Source organism: Mesocricetus auratus, unplaced genomic scaffold (genome assembly GCF_017639785.1).
Source record: "Mesocricetus auratus isolate SY011 unplaced genomic scaffold, BCM_Maur_2.0 Super-Scaffold_100004, whole genome shotgun sequence".
Classification (NCBI taxonomy): domain Eukaryota; kingdom Metazoa; phylum Chordata; class Mammalia; order Rodentia; family Cricetidae; genus Mesocricetus; species Mesocricetus auratus.
Window position 1 is genome coordinate 39,326,084 of NW_024429189.1, and position 17,993 is coordinate 39,344,076.

The 17,993-nt window shown below is 41.0% G+C and overlaps 1 protein-coding gene across 2 annotated transcripts in view; it reads right to left on the minus strand.

Moving 5' to 3' along the window:
- The window catches only part of Tlk1 (tousled like kinase 1), a 106,022-nt gene extending 88,271 nt beyond the window's left edge, over positions 1–17,751 (minus strand). For both annotated transcript variants that reach the window (XM_013121849.3, XM_005065165.4), the window contains exon 1: positions 17,497–17,751. In XM_013121849.3, coding sequence (XP_012977303.1) covers positions 17,497–17,635 — 139 coding nt within the window. In that variant the 5' untranslated portion in view covers positions 17,636–17,751. The remainder of the gene's footprint in view (positions 1–17,496) is intronic.
- Positions 17,752–17,993: the final 242 nt, after the last annotated feature.

Genomic DNA, 17,993 nt, shown 5'->3' on the forward strand with positions numbered 1-17,993 from the left:
AATGCTCGTATGCTCAGACTCCATCGAAAGGCTGTGGAGTCTTTGGGCCCGCCGTTAGGAGCAGCAGCTGCCACGCTCTCCTACCAGCACATACACACAGCCCACTCTGCCTTGGTGGACCACAATCTTCTGAAACCATGCACAGGTATTCTGATTACAACAGCACAAAAGGTAATGAATGCAGAGGAACATTTGCTTCCACATTCACTCAGAATTTTGGCATAACTCAGTTCACAGGCCTGACAGGGTTGGACTCATCTTCTGTGGGTCATCTGCATTTCTTCATACAGCTAAATCTTCCCGAGCCAGTTTGAGACCAACCTCAGCTATAAAGGAGGACACTGTTTCAAAACTAAACATGAGCAAAGGAGAAAAGACTAGCTTTCTCAAACTCTATTGCTGTCTCTCAATTCTGCTTTCAAACCCTTTGCCTTCATCTTGTCACTTTTAAAAAATCTACTAATCAGCAACAACCACAAAATCCCTCTGCAGCATATCTAGATTCATATTCAACTAAATAATCAAAGAACAAAACTAGCATTAGCTTTAGAATTCTGCCTACCAAAAAGCAGGAAAGTGTTTCAGTAGCCATCAAGTTTATCGCAGAGCTACATTAAGACATATGGTACTCACCCAGGAACAAATGACACAGTCCAGGTAACACTGGGTACAGACATTTCATGCACAAAGCAGGTAGCACTACGAAGAGCAGCAGGGCTGGTACTATAAAACAGTCCTATGTAAATCAGTCCTATGTAAATAAAACCTACCGTACATCACAACACACACAAATCAATCAGAACAACATAGCTTAAGACACTACGATGTGACTTCAGAAACTCAGTAAATCACCTCTCTGAAACATCACAGAACTGTGACAAAATCCTGTTTGATTAAGGTGAGATGAAAAAGCATCTATGATACACTACAAGCCACCTCTACTCCTACCCTCTTGATGCAGTGAAAGTCCTACACAAGGAAGGTCCCCAATTTCCCTGTAGGAGGGGAAGACTGCTGGCATCTCTTATCACCCTGCCCCTCCTGGCCAGCTTCACATTGCAAAGTCCAGACAGTCAAGAATCAGAAGAATGGGGGCTCCTTCCTCCAATCAATCCCCACTTGGAAGGAGAAATTCTACTTCAGATACAGCAGAGCACAGAGCAACAATCCTGGGCTCCAAACACTCACTTAGTAGGACCAAGCTTGTTTTATTTTGCTTTGTTTTTCTATGAGAACAAGGGTTACTACACCCAACAGTAGTGCCCTGGTCCTAAGGCGCGGTGGCACTTCTACTGCTTCCACTCCTGGCTTCACTAAAGGCAGGCACAGGTTTGAGGTGGTGATGCATAAAACCAGAAGACATTGTAGTGTCACATGTGGCACCCTTTATTTCCAACAAACTGGGGAAGTTCATCCCTAAGGGAACTATTAAAAATAATCTTTGGAGAGCTTTAGAGTGGACAGGTACAAGAAAACTGGCAGTTCAATGACAGCAGCAGCAAAATGCAAAACTCAAGAGCAAACTGTCAGTCTAACAAGAGAACTGTAGTAAGTCTCTGCAAAGAGAGGTAGTAAAGAGTTCTCTGGGGGTAAACCCAGCTATAATATAAAAGCCTGCAGTGCTTGGCCTCTGCCAAAAGGCATGACTTTAATTGGGTCAGACTGTGGAGCAATTTAAGCCCTGAGATGTTGATGAAAACAGAGTAATTAGTAGAAGCTGACAGCTGAGCAAGCTAGCAACAAAAGTAACCTAGCTAAAAACTAAATGAAGAGATCAAGAGCCATCAAGCAGAGCAGGGCCAGCACAGCAGCCATCTCAGTTACAAGGCCTGCGCACACACCCAGAAGAACATCATCTAAGAAGCAACTTCACAGGCTGTACTGCACAGAAACCCACTCCTGCCAAGCACACCTACAGATGAGCAGGTAAACAGAAACAATTCCAGGGCTGAGACATCAACACACAGAGTTTTCAAAACTCAAAGTGTTCAATTTTCAATAAAACCACTGTGAGGCATTCAAAGAAAAGGGGAAGTGTTAAGCTCTACTCAATGGTGAGACAGCCCAAGTACTGGGTTAAACAAATAGTTCAAAGCAGCCATACTATTCAAAGAGAAGAAACCATGCTGAAAGGCTTAAATAAAGGTTTTATATAACATCACTTCTTCACATGAAAAACAGCAACAAAAAGAAGGAATTATTTTAAAACTAGAATTCTGAAGTATAAGTGCAAAGTAACTAGAATTTAAAATTTCCTGAAGAGGGTGAGCAGTGGACTGGAGCTGGCAGGGAATGAGTCTGTTCTAGCTACACTGAGGGTAACTCAAACCACCACGAAAAAGCATGCATGCCAGGAAAGGTTAATTACACAGACCACTGTAGAAGTATAACTTCACCATCTGATTTAAACAGCAAATGCACACAATTATCTTGTTAGATCCTTGATATATAAAAGTGGTGGCACATGTCTGTAATCCTATCACCTGGGAGATACAAAGGCAGGAAGATCAGTTCAAAGTTATCTTAGCTACACCATGAGTTCAAGAATCACGTAAGACTGCCTCAGAAACAGTGAAACAAACAAAAGTAATATAGGAACAAACTTTATTGATGTATGGAAATGACACAGAATAACAAGTAGAATATATTCAAAGAAATGAACATAAGCAAAAAATGTTAAGCAGTAATAAACCTAGTATAATAAATTACAAATATTTGTATCCTTTTCTTATCCTGATTTCCTTAAAAAGCAGTAAAACTGCATGAATAATTATAACCAGGCATGTTAGGGTTAATACATATAACAAATATGGGGAGAATGGATATATACAAAGGTTCTGGCCAGGCGTTGGTGGCGCTCGCCTTTAATCCCAGCACTCGGGAGGCAGAGGCAGGCAGATCTCTGTGAATTAGAGGCCAGCCTGGTCCACAAAGCGAGTTCCAGGACAGCTGGACAATACAAAGAAACCCTGTCTCGAAAAACCAAAAATAATAATAATAATAATAATAATAATAGTAATAATAAATAAATAAATAAAGGTTCTGACACACTACAATGCACAATATAAATCCTAGAGAGATCACTAAAGAAAATCTTTAAATTAACACATTCATTTAACCCTACACCAGTAAAGAATTAAGAACAAAAGTGACAAACAACAAGCAAAATGTCAGACATAAACTAAAGTATGTAAATAACCCTAATTATGAATAGATTAAGTGATACAACATAGTCAAAAGACGGTCAAACTAAAAAGAACAAAACCCAACTAAAACACTCTACAGAAGACACTTTCAACTCAAAACTACAAACAGGATGGAGTAACTGGGTGGAAAAGGTATAACTTGCAAACAATTATAAAACACACTACTATCAGATCATACGGCTCTTCACAACATTTAAATGTTAGAGGCAAGGAATACCTTATAGCAATTAAGGAGTTATTCTATCTGGAAGCTGTAACAATTAACATGCACTCCCCAAGCCGGACGGTGGTGGCACACGCCTTTAAAACCAGTACTCGGGAGGCAGAGGCAGGCGGATCTCTGTGAGTTCGAGGCCGGGCTGGGCTACAGAGCAAGTTTCAGGACAGCCTCCAAAGCCACAGAGAAACCCTGTCTCGTAAAAAAAAAAAAAAAAAAAAAAAACCATGCACCTGCCATATAATGAAGCCCCCAAATAGATATGATAAAACCCACAGGATTAAAAGCTGCAACGACAATGACTCAAGACTCCAATACTGGGCCTTCGAGAATTAACAAACAAATGTACAGAAAAAAACCAAAGTACATGTTAGTTATTTTTCTCGTACTGTCACCAAATTCTTAACAAGAAGTAATTTAGGGAGCAATGAAGCTGGGCACAGAGAGCAAAGGCAGACAGATCTCTGTGAGTTTGAGGCCAGCCTGGTCTACGTAGTGAGTTCAGGACAGCCAGAGATACATGATACCCTGGGGGAGGGGGGGCCGATGCTTTATTTTGGCTAATGGTTTGAGGGCAGTCCAACATGACAGACAAGGCATGGTAGAGTAACAGTGGTAAGTCTGTGGCTTGGTCTCTTCACAGCTTTCTTATACACCGCAGGACCACCTGCCCAGGGACAGCACTGCCCACAGTGAACTGGGTCCTTGCACAGCAACAAGCAACCAAGAAAACACCCTACAGGCTTGTCCACAGGCCATCCTAAGGAGGCATTCTCTCAAATGCAGTTCCCTCTTCCAGGTGACCCTAGCTTATGTCAAGTTGACAAAACAACCAGGACAAACACTCTCAACAGACCATATATTCTATAAACAAACACCAACAAACTGAAAGCATACAAAAAATGTTCCATAACCACAGTGGAATTAAATTAAAAATCGGTTACAGAAAGCATTTGGGGGAATTCACAGTCCCCTGGAAATTAACATACTCTTAAACAACCAATGAGTCAAAAGAAATCAGAGAAAATAGAGATGAATAAAAGTGAAGAGAACATATCAGGATTGCTAGAATCAAATTAATTCGTTGAAGAAATTTACAGCTACAAACGATAGGAAGCATTTTATAAATTTAGAAAAAAGTCTTCTTAAACACCATAAAGTTAAAAAACAAAGGCACAAATTAGGGGGAAAATGTTTCATGGTTCAACAGGTTAAGGTGCTTTGCCACCAGGCCGGGTGACCTGACTTTAACCAGAGGAAGCCACATGGGTAGAAAGAGAGACCTATCTAGTCCCACAGCTGTCCTCTGACCTTCACAAGTTTGCTGGGTTGAGCATATATACACATAAACATTCAAACATATAAAATAAATATTAATAAAAACAATTTTAAATGAGTTTTTAGATGGAGTGGAAAGGGTAAGAGAGGGGTTAAGAGGGTATACTCCAAATACATGTATGAAACTGTCAAAGAATAAACTTTTTAAGAGTTCTCCAAAATAAAATTCTCTCTCTCTCTCTCTCTCTCTCTCTCTCTCTCTCTCTCTCTCTCTCTCTCTCTCTCTCTCTCACACACACACACACACACACACACACACACACACACACACACACACACACACACCCCACAATGAAAATGGAAAAAGAAACCACAATAAGCCTTTAATCCCAGCACTTGGAAGGCAGGCAGATCTCAGCGCATTCAAAGCCAGCCTGGTCTACAAAGCAAGTTCCAGAACAGCTAGGGCTGTTACACAGAGAAACCCTGTCTCAAAAAGCAAAAAAAAAAAAAAAAAAAAAAAAAAAAAAAATTAAAAATGCTTTTAAAATGAAATGAAAATTAAAAGCACAGAGAAACGCCACTCCACATCCATCAGAACAGTTACAGTGAATCAACTGGCAATCCCAGCTGTGGGTGGGGATGCTAAAGAGGGGGAGATCTCATACTGCTCACGGGAATGTGAAACAGTGAAACCACTTTCGAAAACTAGCAGGATCTTCTAAAGGCAAACACACAGCCTATAATCCAGTAACTTTGCTGGTAGGCGTATACTAAGCAGACATTAACAGTGCATGAATAGGACAGTATAAGATGTTCCTAAGAACACTAATAGGAAGCCCAGCTGTGAAGCCATGCTTTTAAACCCAGCACTTGGTGTCAGAGACAGCAGATCTCTGAATTCAAGGCCAGTCTGGTAGTGAGACCCTGTCTTTAAAAAAAAAAAAAAAAAAAAAGAACATTATTAGGGGAGCTGCAGGTGTACTTCAGCAATAGCCTGCTTTGCTTAGCATGTAAATTTGCCCAGGAGTACCACAAATACATATTCTTCTAAAAGAAGGAACATGACTAATAGCAATCACGAAGTATACAGAGTATATAAAGTTATAGCATTTTCATGCAAATACTTGAAAAGTAAATCAGGAACTTACACAGATAAATACTGGTGGGAACAAGCTGGACTTGAACTGTATACTGAGTGTATTTGTATGACGTTCAAAGCCCAGCTTACAATGTCAGAACAATGGGAGAAGACCTGGGGAAGGAGGGCTTTTACTTCTTGAGGAGCAGTTACACAGGTCAGTTTATAACAACTCACTGAGCATTAGTTTGTGAGCATTTCTGTAGGCTATGCTTTTCCTGAAAGACACCACACTACACAACTTTAGTTACAGTAAGAGTATTTGAACTTTAGGGACCAGTAACTTTCAAGGGCTTAAACACTTAAAAATGTCATAAGGAAAAATTGGCACTGAAATCAGTAAGGCTATAATGCTTCATACAATGGAAAACATACAAGTATCTAAAAGGAAAAACAAGAGGAAGGGATTGTTTCCACCTGATATTGCAAGGTATGAATGACATAACTACCATTGATTCCAAGTCTAGGGTTCAGATGCTAAGAAAAACTGACAATGGGATTTTAATACAAATATTTAAATCCAATCCCACTAGTGATCAAGATCTACTGAAACAAAATAATCTGCTTATTTGTTTGTTTTTCAAGACAAGGTTTCTCTATGTTAACATCTCTAGCTGTCCTGGAATTCACTCTGTAGACCAGGCTGACCTCCAATTCACAGAGATCTGCCTGGCTCTGCCTCCCCAGTCAGGAACTAAATGCGTGTACCACCACTGCCCAATCTTTTTTTTTTTTAATAACAACACTTTTTTTTAAGATTTATTTATTTATTATGAACCCAACACCCTGCCCCCATGTACGTCTACACACCAGCAGAAGGCACCAGATCTCATTACAGATGGTTGTGAGCCACCATGTGGTTGCTGGGAATTGAACTCATGACCTCTGGAAGAGCAGTCAGTGCTCTTAACCTCTGAGCCATCTCTCCAGCCCCCCACCACTGCCCAATCTTAATAGCAATTAAATTTCCCTTCTCTAGAGGGTACTTTGTTCAGACCTCTGTGACAGACTCCACGATGCATGTCTGTAATGTCAGCACTTCACAGCAAGATGGCAGTCAGTGGCAGAAGTGCCCAGAAGCTCAGGAGCCAACTAGCCTGGAGTTCACTGAGCACTTGCATAGGAGAAGCAAGAAGGACCCTCCCTCCACTGGACAGAAAGCAAGAAAAAACTCCCAAAAGTTGTCCTCTGGAATGCACAACACTCCCCTCCCTCTGTCCGTCCACCTCCCCAACTCAGTTCCAAGATACACCTCTCCAGGTCTTCCTGAAGTCCAGAGGCAGAATTCATCCCAGACCCAAAGCAGGAAAGCAACAGAGATGCAAGAGGTCTGAGGTACCCGGAAGTAGTGCAGTATGAAGTCTGCGGGGTCTACAAAGACCAGCTTGCTCACAGAGGACAAAGAGAGGAGGGAATTAGAACTAATGCAAGCTGTCTGATAAAAAACAAAAACAAAAATGTGTATGGCTACTGAGTTCAAATCTCTTCATATGTTTCTAAATTCTAATTTGCTGGCCAGGCCAGGCAGTAGTGGTACACACCTTTATTTCAGAATTGGGGAGACAGTCAGGTGGATTTCTGAGTTAGAGGCCAGCCTGGTTTACAGAGTGAGTTCCAGGACAGCCAGGGCTAACAGAGAAACCCTCTGAAAACCCAAAAGAAAAAAAAAAGTGCTAATTCTGGCTGCCCAAGGTCACATGGGTAAGAACTGACGGAAAGACACAAACCTGGGTCCACGTACCTAGCTAGCCCCTTCATACCAGCTACAAAACTAAGGAGCTCAGGCACAGCAAACACTGTGCTAGCACAAGTACGAAGAAAAAGATGGCACAAGCCCTCCTGTGTTTCAGGGCTATTGCTCTAGAGCTTAGTAATGAATGACTTAACCATGTTTCAAATGTGGTCAATTCTCACACCACTAAAACAAAACAAACAAAAGACTCCAGGAACTGCTAGGCATGGCTGATGCATACCTATGTGTATCCTAACAATTGGGGAGGCTGAAGCATGTGAACCATGAACTTGAGGCCAGACTAGACTACTAAAGATCCTGCCTGGGGGGAAAGGGAAGAAAGGGGGAAGAAATCTATAAATTTGTTAAATTAAGAAATTACAGTGGGGCCCTGGTGAGATGGCTCAGCGGTTACGAGCACAGGTTGCTCTTCCAGAGGACCTGGGTTCAAGTTCCAGAACCCACATGGCAGCTCACAATTGTCTGTGACTCCATTTCCAGGGGATCTGACACCTTCATATAGACATACATGCAAGCAAAACACCAATATACATAAACTAAGAATTATTTACAAAGGGAGGGAGGGAGGGAGGGAGGGAGGGAGGGAGGACAGTAAGTGCTAAAACCTTAACTGGTACCCAGATTCAACAAAAAGTATATGTTTAAAACCATTATCTTATATTAACTTTCTACATGAAAATTTATTTTTACACATAGTATCAATGTTCAAAAAATGTATGTAATCATATACCACTTAATATAGGGCATGTTCTAAGAAATGTACACCTTGGGCTATTTGAGTCTCAAACAAACATCAGAGTAGTTACACAGATAAAGAGGACTATGCAACACAATATTAAGGGGTTGTATACACTTATGATCTGTAAGTCATTATGTAGTACATGACTATGATGCTATCAAATAGGAATATTGGGACGAGCAGGGGGCTGGGAGTTTGCAATATGCTGCCATTTATTAGTACTTAAAATTATAAAAGCGAGTCTAAAACAGTAAGAAATGCCTGGACCAACTCGAACAGAGCACTGATAAAAAAAATTTTTTTTGGTTTTTACAAGACAGGGTTTCTCTGTATTAGAGCACTGATAAATTAAATCATATACTCGTACAGTCTTGAGTGGGCACCTCTAGTTAAGTGCAAGACATAATTAGTAACACTTAACCCTGGTATTCTAGGATGCACTAAACCCTACCCTAGCTTATAAACTCAAGTCTATCTCATACCCTGAAAGCACGGAAACTAAAGAACAATGAAAAATTTGGCAATTTACTAAAAGTCCACTAATGATTTAAATCCAGTCTCCTAAAAACTTTTAAATTTATCTTGTCATTATATCACTGTCTTTAGTAACCACAAAATAACAATTAAGATAAAAAGAAATAATCACATAAACACCTATAATAGTTGTTTTATTATCTCTTCCTCAGGAAAACTTTACCTCACTTCATCCATTTGATCTCAAGAGAAAAAGCTACCTAACACCTTATTGGTTACCATTCCTGTGTCCTCCAAGGCCCTAGAAGGGTTAAGGAACTGGCAATTCAAACAGATGAGCAGTAACCAAAATTTGACACGTGGACATTACAAAGAAAAGGTTGTCTTTCATTTGTAGTTGCTAAGCTACAGGTAAAATGCCTGGGATTCCAGAAGCAAGAAGCTAGAACAATCCAGAAATGGAAACAGAGAGATCCACAGATAATATCTAAGCTCTTGAATCTAGTTGCTTCCAGAGTCACTCACACTTCTCCCCACAATTCCCAGCTGCACGAATAAAACTGTTAACATTGTGAACACAAGTAACCAAAAAACCATGACTAAGCTGGGAATGTGGCATATGCCTATAATCCTACTACTTAAATGCTAAAGCTCAGTGTAGTCCAGTTTGAGACTTAGCACTGCTGAACTTCTCTGTGTACTAGGACAGGGAGAGGGTTCATTCTTCATTTCTCTGAACCTCTGTACAGATCTCCTCATCTATAAACAGGGATATTAACAGTACTCACTTCCTGTGACTGTCAGAAGTAAATGAACTATGACTTACCAAGATCCCAGAACATTGAGAAGCACTGCTATCTTTAAGTAAATTAAATCATTTTTAAAAGTATACAAGCTTGACCAATTACAGTAATATTTACCAAAACACTTCTTTACAGGGGAAAAAAAGTATTTTAAGGGAGAAACACTATTGGCAGAAAAACAAAACAAAACAAAACAACCGCACATGCCTTTGGTCTCCCAAGACAGTGGTTATTATTAGCGCCACACAAACCTCTCTGACCTTCCCCAGTGGCACTACATTTATCATCAAAAGGGAAGCACACATTCTGTGAGCAGGAAACCATGAAATCGCACCTAATACCAGCACTTCTCAGACAAGGCTTCTGAATTTAAAGCTAAAGGCAGCGTGGTGTTTTCTCCAGCTAATTGGTTTCTAAGGCTAGGTACAGATTTAGAAAACTGTGTAGAACCACATAAGATGATAAGAAACAAACATTGTAAGTCATTTAAGAAAACTATTTATTTGGCTTTGCAATGAATCTGGAGACTATAACATTTATTTAAGAAGAATTTGCCTTCTTGAGAGTCACCAAATATCAGACCTAATGATGAAGCTACACTGGGAAGACTGAATTCAAAGTTAACCTACCACCGGGATTTGCTCAATAGATACTTCTACCCCAGTCTTTCAATTTCTATCAACCCATTCAACCTCTCTGCCTCTCATTAGATTTGCCAAAAAATTTTGCCAATAATTTGCCAAGCAAAGTTAGAACTAAAACTATGTGTTTTTTTTAATAATGGATAGATGGCCCAGACATTGTGTCAAGCTTTTCTCTGCCCATATTGAATATTAATAAAAGACAAAGATCTGCCACAAAGCATTATAGACTCTGCCACCAAATTACACAGCCTTCACAGGGGCTCCTCTTTCCTTTACAATTAAAGTGCTCTGTTCAAATGTCTACCTGCAATAGCCCTAGCTGGTTTATAAGGCCAAAATATTACAATAGATTGAACTCCAAATTAGATTATCAAACACGAAGAGCTTTTCCACTAATTGCCAACATCTTCCATGAAGGCTCTAAATTTACCTTTTTAAAAAATGTCATATAAGATTAGTTTTGGTCTTGTCTTCATGCATATGTAAAAGTCATGCCAAAAAAATTAACAAAAGTTTACCTGTAAACTGAACAAATCTCAAAAAGACGGCTTTGTAATTAAAATAGAGGAGGAACCAATGGAATTACTCAAAAACCAAATTTCCACCTTTTCGGCACTATGCCTAGTGATTATAATCCAAAACCTTACTTCGAATCCTAGCCTACCATTGATTACCCGGGGCAGTCTGGGCACTTCTCTGCTTCAATGTTCTCACCTGTAAAACCAGAGTAATTTAACAGCACTATGTTATGAATTAGTACAGGCAGACACTAACTTTAATTATTTTATTATTACTCATGCTACCCTCTAACCTGGAGGCAAACCAGGGTACAGACTGAGATACACTCCAGAAATACTTTCTGAGAGTTACAACCAACTCACTGTCTTCCTTACATATTTACTTACATAACTTTTAGCATATTCCCAAGTGTCATTTTTAGAAAATAAGACTACATCGAATATTACTTGTAGTGCTCATAGAGTTAAATAGTAAGGACTTGTTAGAAACAATGGCCACCCAAACAAGCTAAGGCACTCACTGCATGGTTCAGGCTGGCCTTGAACTCTCATCTCACATCTTAGCCTTTCAAGTTTTTTGTTTTTTACTTAAGATAGGGTCACACTATGTAGTGTGAGTCTACATGTGTATGCCACATTTGTTCTTCACAAGAATTTTTGAAGAGGCATATCAGTGCCTCTAATCCCCACCCCCGAGGGCCGCACTACCCCAGTTTTATATTTAAAAAGCTATTGTTGGGGGCTGGAGAGATGGCTCAGAGATTAAGAGCACAGCATGTTCTTCCAGAGGTCCTGAGTTCAATTCCCAGCAACCACATGGTGACTCACAACCATCTATAATGAGGTCTGATGCCCTCTCCTGGGGTACAAGCATGTACACAGATAAAAAACTGTATGCATAATAAATGTTTTTAAAAAAAAAAGGTATTGCAAAGTGTAAGAGAAAAACCACAAACCTAAGTCTGAATGTTGGTCTCAACTCTATTAGAGTGAAAGCCTAGGTAAGTTATCCGCATTCCCTCAACTGAAAAATGAAAGATACAGACTAGATGGCTTCCACAGGGCCTCGCTGCACCGTGACCCTCATTTTATGAAACTGAAGCACCGAGATAAGCAACTTGTCCATTCACACAGCTAGCTAACAGTCACCTCATCTATGCCAAACTGCTTCTCCACTCAACCAGGAATGGCAGCACACTGGTAACCCAGTTCAAAGCTCATCCTTGACTACACAGCTACTTTGGGGCCAGTACGGGCTACATGAGACACTGTCTCAAAACAAACAAAAAATACACCACTATTCTAAACTTTCATGTTATAAATCTATTTATTCAATGAATCATGTATTAAAAAATTGGACCTTTAAGTTAAGTCTCAAGCTAGAGGAGTCACTGCATTTACTAAACTGGCTTCAGCAAGTTAACAGCACTTGCTAAGTAGCTGGGACCAAAGTTTAGCTCCCAAAACCCACATAACAAGTTAAGGATCCTGAAAAAGGCAGTAACTCTGTCTAACTGACCAGCTAGACACCCTGGCTTCTGTACACATAGGCAGGTGTGTGCATGCCTGCTCCCCCTTCACTCTGACAGCTACACATTTATGCCTAACATCCCAACACCCAAAATTTTAAGATAGAGAAGAGATTATGTTCCATATAAGATTAAAAATGAATTGCTGTAATAATATTACATGTACAGCCCTCAGAATATGAAATTAAAATTCTTGATTTTATTTTATATCCAGGTTATATTTAATGTGCATTGTTTAATTCAAGAGAGATCAATTTAAACATTTTCCTCATTTCTGACTATATCTTCAAAAACATTAGAAAAAATGTAAGTATATTACTTCTAAAACCATATAAGCAATTACAAACAAAAGACTAGACTATATTGATAATTTCTCTTTCAAAATTGAAAACTGGCCCCCCAAAGTATTCTAAAATCCTGTGCTCAGTGTATTACACTCAACTAAACTGTACCATCAGAGTACTCAGATCTCTAAATGTCTTCAAAGCTTATTATATTTACAGGGAACTTAGCAACATTTCAACAGGACTCCACAAAACCCTCAGAGGAAAATCACAGCAAAATGCACAAGAATAAAACCAACAATAATTTCATATTACTGACTTGAGAACATCCAAAACATTCATGGAAATATAAGTACAATTTAACTTTATTTAGGGATTTTTAAGGGATTCTTAACAAAAAGAAAATGTCAGAATGTTTCTATTTTTAAACTAGATGGAACCCTAACTTGTTAAATCCAAGAGCACTCAATCTAAGAGTCTACTAAATTTATGTCCACTTTACCCCGCATCCCCTGCAAAATGTCTCTCTAGTCTGCATTAAATCCCCAGAGTTAGATACTTCTTCCCACTTTTGGACAAGCTTGGCAGCATAGCAGCTACATGGTCTTAGGTTCTTGTCCAAAATCTACAACTCAACTCATTCACCTGCTGAATCAGCTCTGCTCTCTAAACCAGGAGAATGAGTCTATTTCCACTAAAGTTTTTAAAATCTGTGTCCCACCCACCCACCTGTTTCTACTCTTCAGTCTCCACTCACTCTCTGTGGATCTTCACAGACACTTTGGGAAGAGAGTACTTCCACACTGCCAGTAGCCTTTTAAAAACTCTGCCACTTGCAGATTTCGGTGTAGTAGCAGAGAACAGTCATTCTAGAAAGACTAAGTACTTCATACACCTCAATCAAAACATATCACAACAGATACAGGGCAGAAGCAAGATCCAGCTGCTCTTCCACTAAGTCAAAAAAATCCTATAAGAACATATAAAACAATAGCACTATACTAATTTTTTCATTTTAGAACTATTTTTTCACAAAAATTTCACTTAACATGTAACTGGCTTACTACATTTAAAATTAGTGAGTACTTTTGAAGTTATCAGTTTTGGGTTTTTTTTTTTTGGTTTGGTTTTTGGTTTTTCGAGACAGTTTTAACATAGCAAACACTAATAATTAACAGAAAAAGAGTTTTGGGGTATCTTTAGTGATGTTTAACGGAATAATGGGGTCCTCAGACCAAAAGGTTTGTAAAATGTAACATCTCTCAGGTTCTCAGACCTCTATGCTGGGTTTTCTTTTCCCTGGCTCTACTAATGTGTAAATGGCACACACGCTGACTCCTGAGCTAGAATCCTAAAACATCCACAACCTGTCCTCTAGCCAGTGATCTCAAGGAATTGTGAGTCCACATCTTATTCTCAACATCTCCTAGGTACTTAAGCATCTGAAGTTAAAAAGTTCAAACATGGAAGCTTGTCTGAAAGCAGCAACTCAGTCGCTCTGTGAAGCTGCCCATCACTGATACTTCCACTACTCACAAAAAGGTAAAGTTGCTCATAACTAACAAGATCCATGAGGGAAAAAAAAGATGCTCTGAATAATCAATCACTGATTCTTAACAATGATGAGTTTAAAAAGTGATCATGTTAACATGCAAAGAGACAAGAATAAAATTAAAGTCTGCTTATTTGGTTGGTAAGACACTAAGTTTCCTAAATTCTAACACACTGACCTTTACTTGAATACCTCCCCCTTCTTCTTTTCCCTTTTTCTTTTGCTGCTGCTTGAGACAGGGTCTCTTTATGTAACTCTGGCTGTCCTAGAACTCACTAATAGACTCAAAGATCTCTTGCCTCTGCTATCAGTGCAGGGATTAAAGGTATGTGCCACCATGCCCAATGAAAATATTAATTTCTTAACTCTTCATCCTTATGTTATAGAAAATAAAATGGGTTGGAGAGTACAGGTTCAAAAGCTCCAACAGAAACCCTGCTAAGTACATATGAGAAACCTTCCAAATTAATAAAAAAATTTGGAACTCAGAGCAAAGAAAACAGCCTATCCTGTATCTATCATAAAAATCCTGAAGAGCTAACAGATTCTTAAACTTATCTATATTATTTTTGCAGATAAAATAAAACTATATGAATATGAAAATGGGAATTACAACAAGAAAGGTAGGAAGAGAGCCAAATATAAAACATTAAAGATAATCGGATTACCTTTTTTAGACTTTTGGAGTCAAATATGTCAAAACTTCAAAATAACTTTTACAGACACGTGTGACACCTCTTTAAGCACTTTCAAAGTTTAATTTGCTGAAAAGCAGATCACCAGGGGCTCTGGATACGGCTGAGCAGTTAAGAACACTTGCTGCTCTTGGAGAGCACCACATGGCAGCCCACAACCATCTTTAACTCCAGCTCCAGGGGATGCAAAACCCTCTTCTGACCTCCACTGGCACTAGGCATGCATCTGGTACACACACATAAACACAGACAAAACACTCAGACACATGAGTAAAAATCTGGAAGTTGAACCACTGACAAAAAGTTCACAAACATATATGTACCTAAACATCTTTTGCTTCACAATTTTTTTCTGTGACTGACAGTTAATTTGGTTCAGGTTTTCAAGAAGCAAGGCATGTACTGTTCTTAATACATTCACTAAACATTTTGAATCAAGTTCCATCAGCATTTCTTCCTAGTTCTCACTTGAAATCAAAAGTTCTCAAACTTAATCAGTGTATGCAGCATGTTAACATATATACCTGCAAAAGGTGAACACTTGTGATAACAAAAACTGGGACTCCACTCAATGATAAACGTTTCCATCTTGATCCTTGGGGCTTCCTACAGACAATTCCTATTGACTGGTAAAATCTAATATGGTTCTAAGCCTCAAAAATGGAGAGAAGGGGGATTAACACAGTTTTAATTTGCATGCTAGTTAATAAAAAGGAAATGTCCCACAATAACCTTATAATTTTGGGGCTGGGGTACAGTCCTGTGGCAGGGAACTTGTCTACTTTATGGAAGTGAGAAAGAAAGAAGGAAAAGTTGGTGTCAGTCAATAATGTTTACAAAACCATATCCTATGATTTCAAGTATTAACTGATACTCCCTATTTTAGGTTAACAAAAAAAAAAACCCCACAAAAACTTCTACTGTAAACTAAACTGCCAGGGAAGGAGGGGACATTTGGAAGTTTGAACTAAATATGTGCAGCCACTCAAAATTTTCAACATCAGGAGTGGTGCAGAATAGCACACTTGGACAAGAAGTCTGGCTAGAACTGACCTTCCTCAGAAACTCCATCTGAATTTGGTGGCTGCCAAATTCCTAGTACTGATAACAGATGTCAACTGTTAAACCAACATCATGCCCTCAGCAGATTATCTAATGCAAGTTCTGGTTCATAGTAGTGGCTCAATAAACACCTGAAAAATGAATGAGGAATTATTTTTCAAAGGTGTAGTACTTTAGAAACCAAGATAGTCTTTCAAAGCTCACACTGTCTATCATTAGGTATCTTAAGGAAAAGTGGAAATGTGCTACAAGCCCTAGTCACAAAACACATTTTAAACCATTTACTTACAAATAATCAAGTTCACACATGTACTTAAACTGCTTACAAATTTTCAAGCGCAGAAAGAAAAACTAAGATGTATTAAATTTTAGTCATTCAATAAATAAGCTTTTATCTTCTATTAAGGAAAAATCAGTGTCGGGGTGAGATGAAAGGGGAAAATGTCTGTCAATGTAGTCGGTGTGTTTAATGGATGCCATAAATCAAACCTTCCCATGAATTTTCTAGAGCATATTCATGTCAATCTTTGAGCCTATTGTCACTTTCACACATGCTCACGGGAACAAAATGACAAAGAATGCTATGCCTGAACCGCTGGATCCGGGCATGAAACATTTGATTAGCAATTATCTAGGCACTGGATAATAAATATAGAAACATTTTAAAAATACATTAATCCTGTCGACTCCTACATAAATCGAATCTCTGAATTTCTTTACAAGGTTCACTAGACTGCCGGACTTCTAAACGTTTTCTTCTTTTTTTTTTTTTTTAAGGTGCCGATAATCTCCCGTGTGAGACAACTGGGAGCCAACAACCCATTTACTAACAGCTAATGAACACGGCTACGCATTTTCCAGACAAAAGCGCGTTAAAATATCCCATGCACATTTATTCTTCCCTGGTAAACGAGTGTTCTTCCAAATTCCATTTTATGTAGTATACTTAAAGTTAAATGCAGCAAGTTCAAATTTCAGTCAAAAGCTCTAGGTGCCTTACTAGCTTAGCTGTGTGACTGCTACATCTGGCGGAGAACACTTGCATGCAAGAAGCCAAAAAACTTAGAAAACAATTGTAACCGATCTCCGTGAGTGTTTTGCAGAAACCTTCACGAAGGAATTTCCCACAGGGAAAAAAAACTACAATCCCTGGCCGAGAAGAACGCGTGCTTTCTTGCACCCGCGAGCAAACGCGCAGGAACCGACGGCGAAGGAAGGAAAGTTGCAACCATCTGGAGGTGGTGGCTCCGGCAGCCTTGCCCACGAGTCGCTCTGCCGTTGGGATCGCTCTAGGGGCCGCGTTGGGGATCCGAGTCGGATCCGAGTCAGCCCAGAGCATTCCCGCGGAGGGCGAGGGGCATCCTCCCGGTCCCGGGCAGCCCGGCTCGCCGCGCGGGGGACCGCCTCTATGGGAGGAGTGCGGGCTAGGGGAGGGGGCTCGCGCGCCAAGGCTGCACCGCGAGGGCAAGCCCACCCGAGCCCCGAGGCCGAGAGGCTCAGGGAGCAAGGGCAGGCCTCCCGCCCGCGAACCGCCACCCCCCACCCCAGCCCGGGGTCGCCGTGGGCCGAGGGAGCCCGCGGGAGGGCGCGGCGGCGCTTACCTTCCCTGGGCCTCCCGGATGGCGGCGTGTGATTCAGCAGGGACCTGGCCGCCGCCGCCGAGCCCGGGGTTGGAGACGTGGAGAGCCGGGACCAAGATGGCGGCCCCTCCAAACTTCCACTGCTACTTTGGACACTCATCAAGCTACTTTCTGGGAGCCCGACTCCCCCCCCCTGCGACGGCGGCGGCACCGGCACCCGCCTCCGTCATGGCGGGGGCCGCGCTGAGGGCGAGCGCGGGCGCGAGGGCTGGGAGGGGAGCGCCGCGCCGCCGGGGGAGCGCGCCGGGCGGAGGGCAGGCGGGGAGGGCAGCGCTGAGGGGAGGCGCGGGGCCGGGGCCGCGGGGCCGGGGCCGGAGCGCGGGCGGAGCGCGGACCGGCGTGCCGGCCGAGGCCACTTCCGCGGGCGGAACCTGCCGGCACCTCTGCAGTGCGTCGGGCCCCGGCGTCGCCCGGGCAGCGGCGGGCGGTGGGTGGCGGCTGAGGCGGCGGGCTAACCT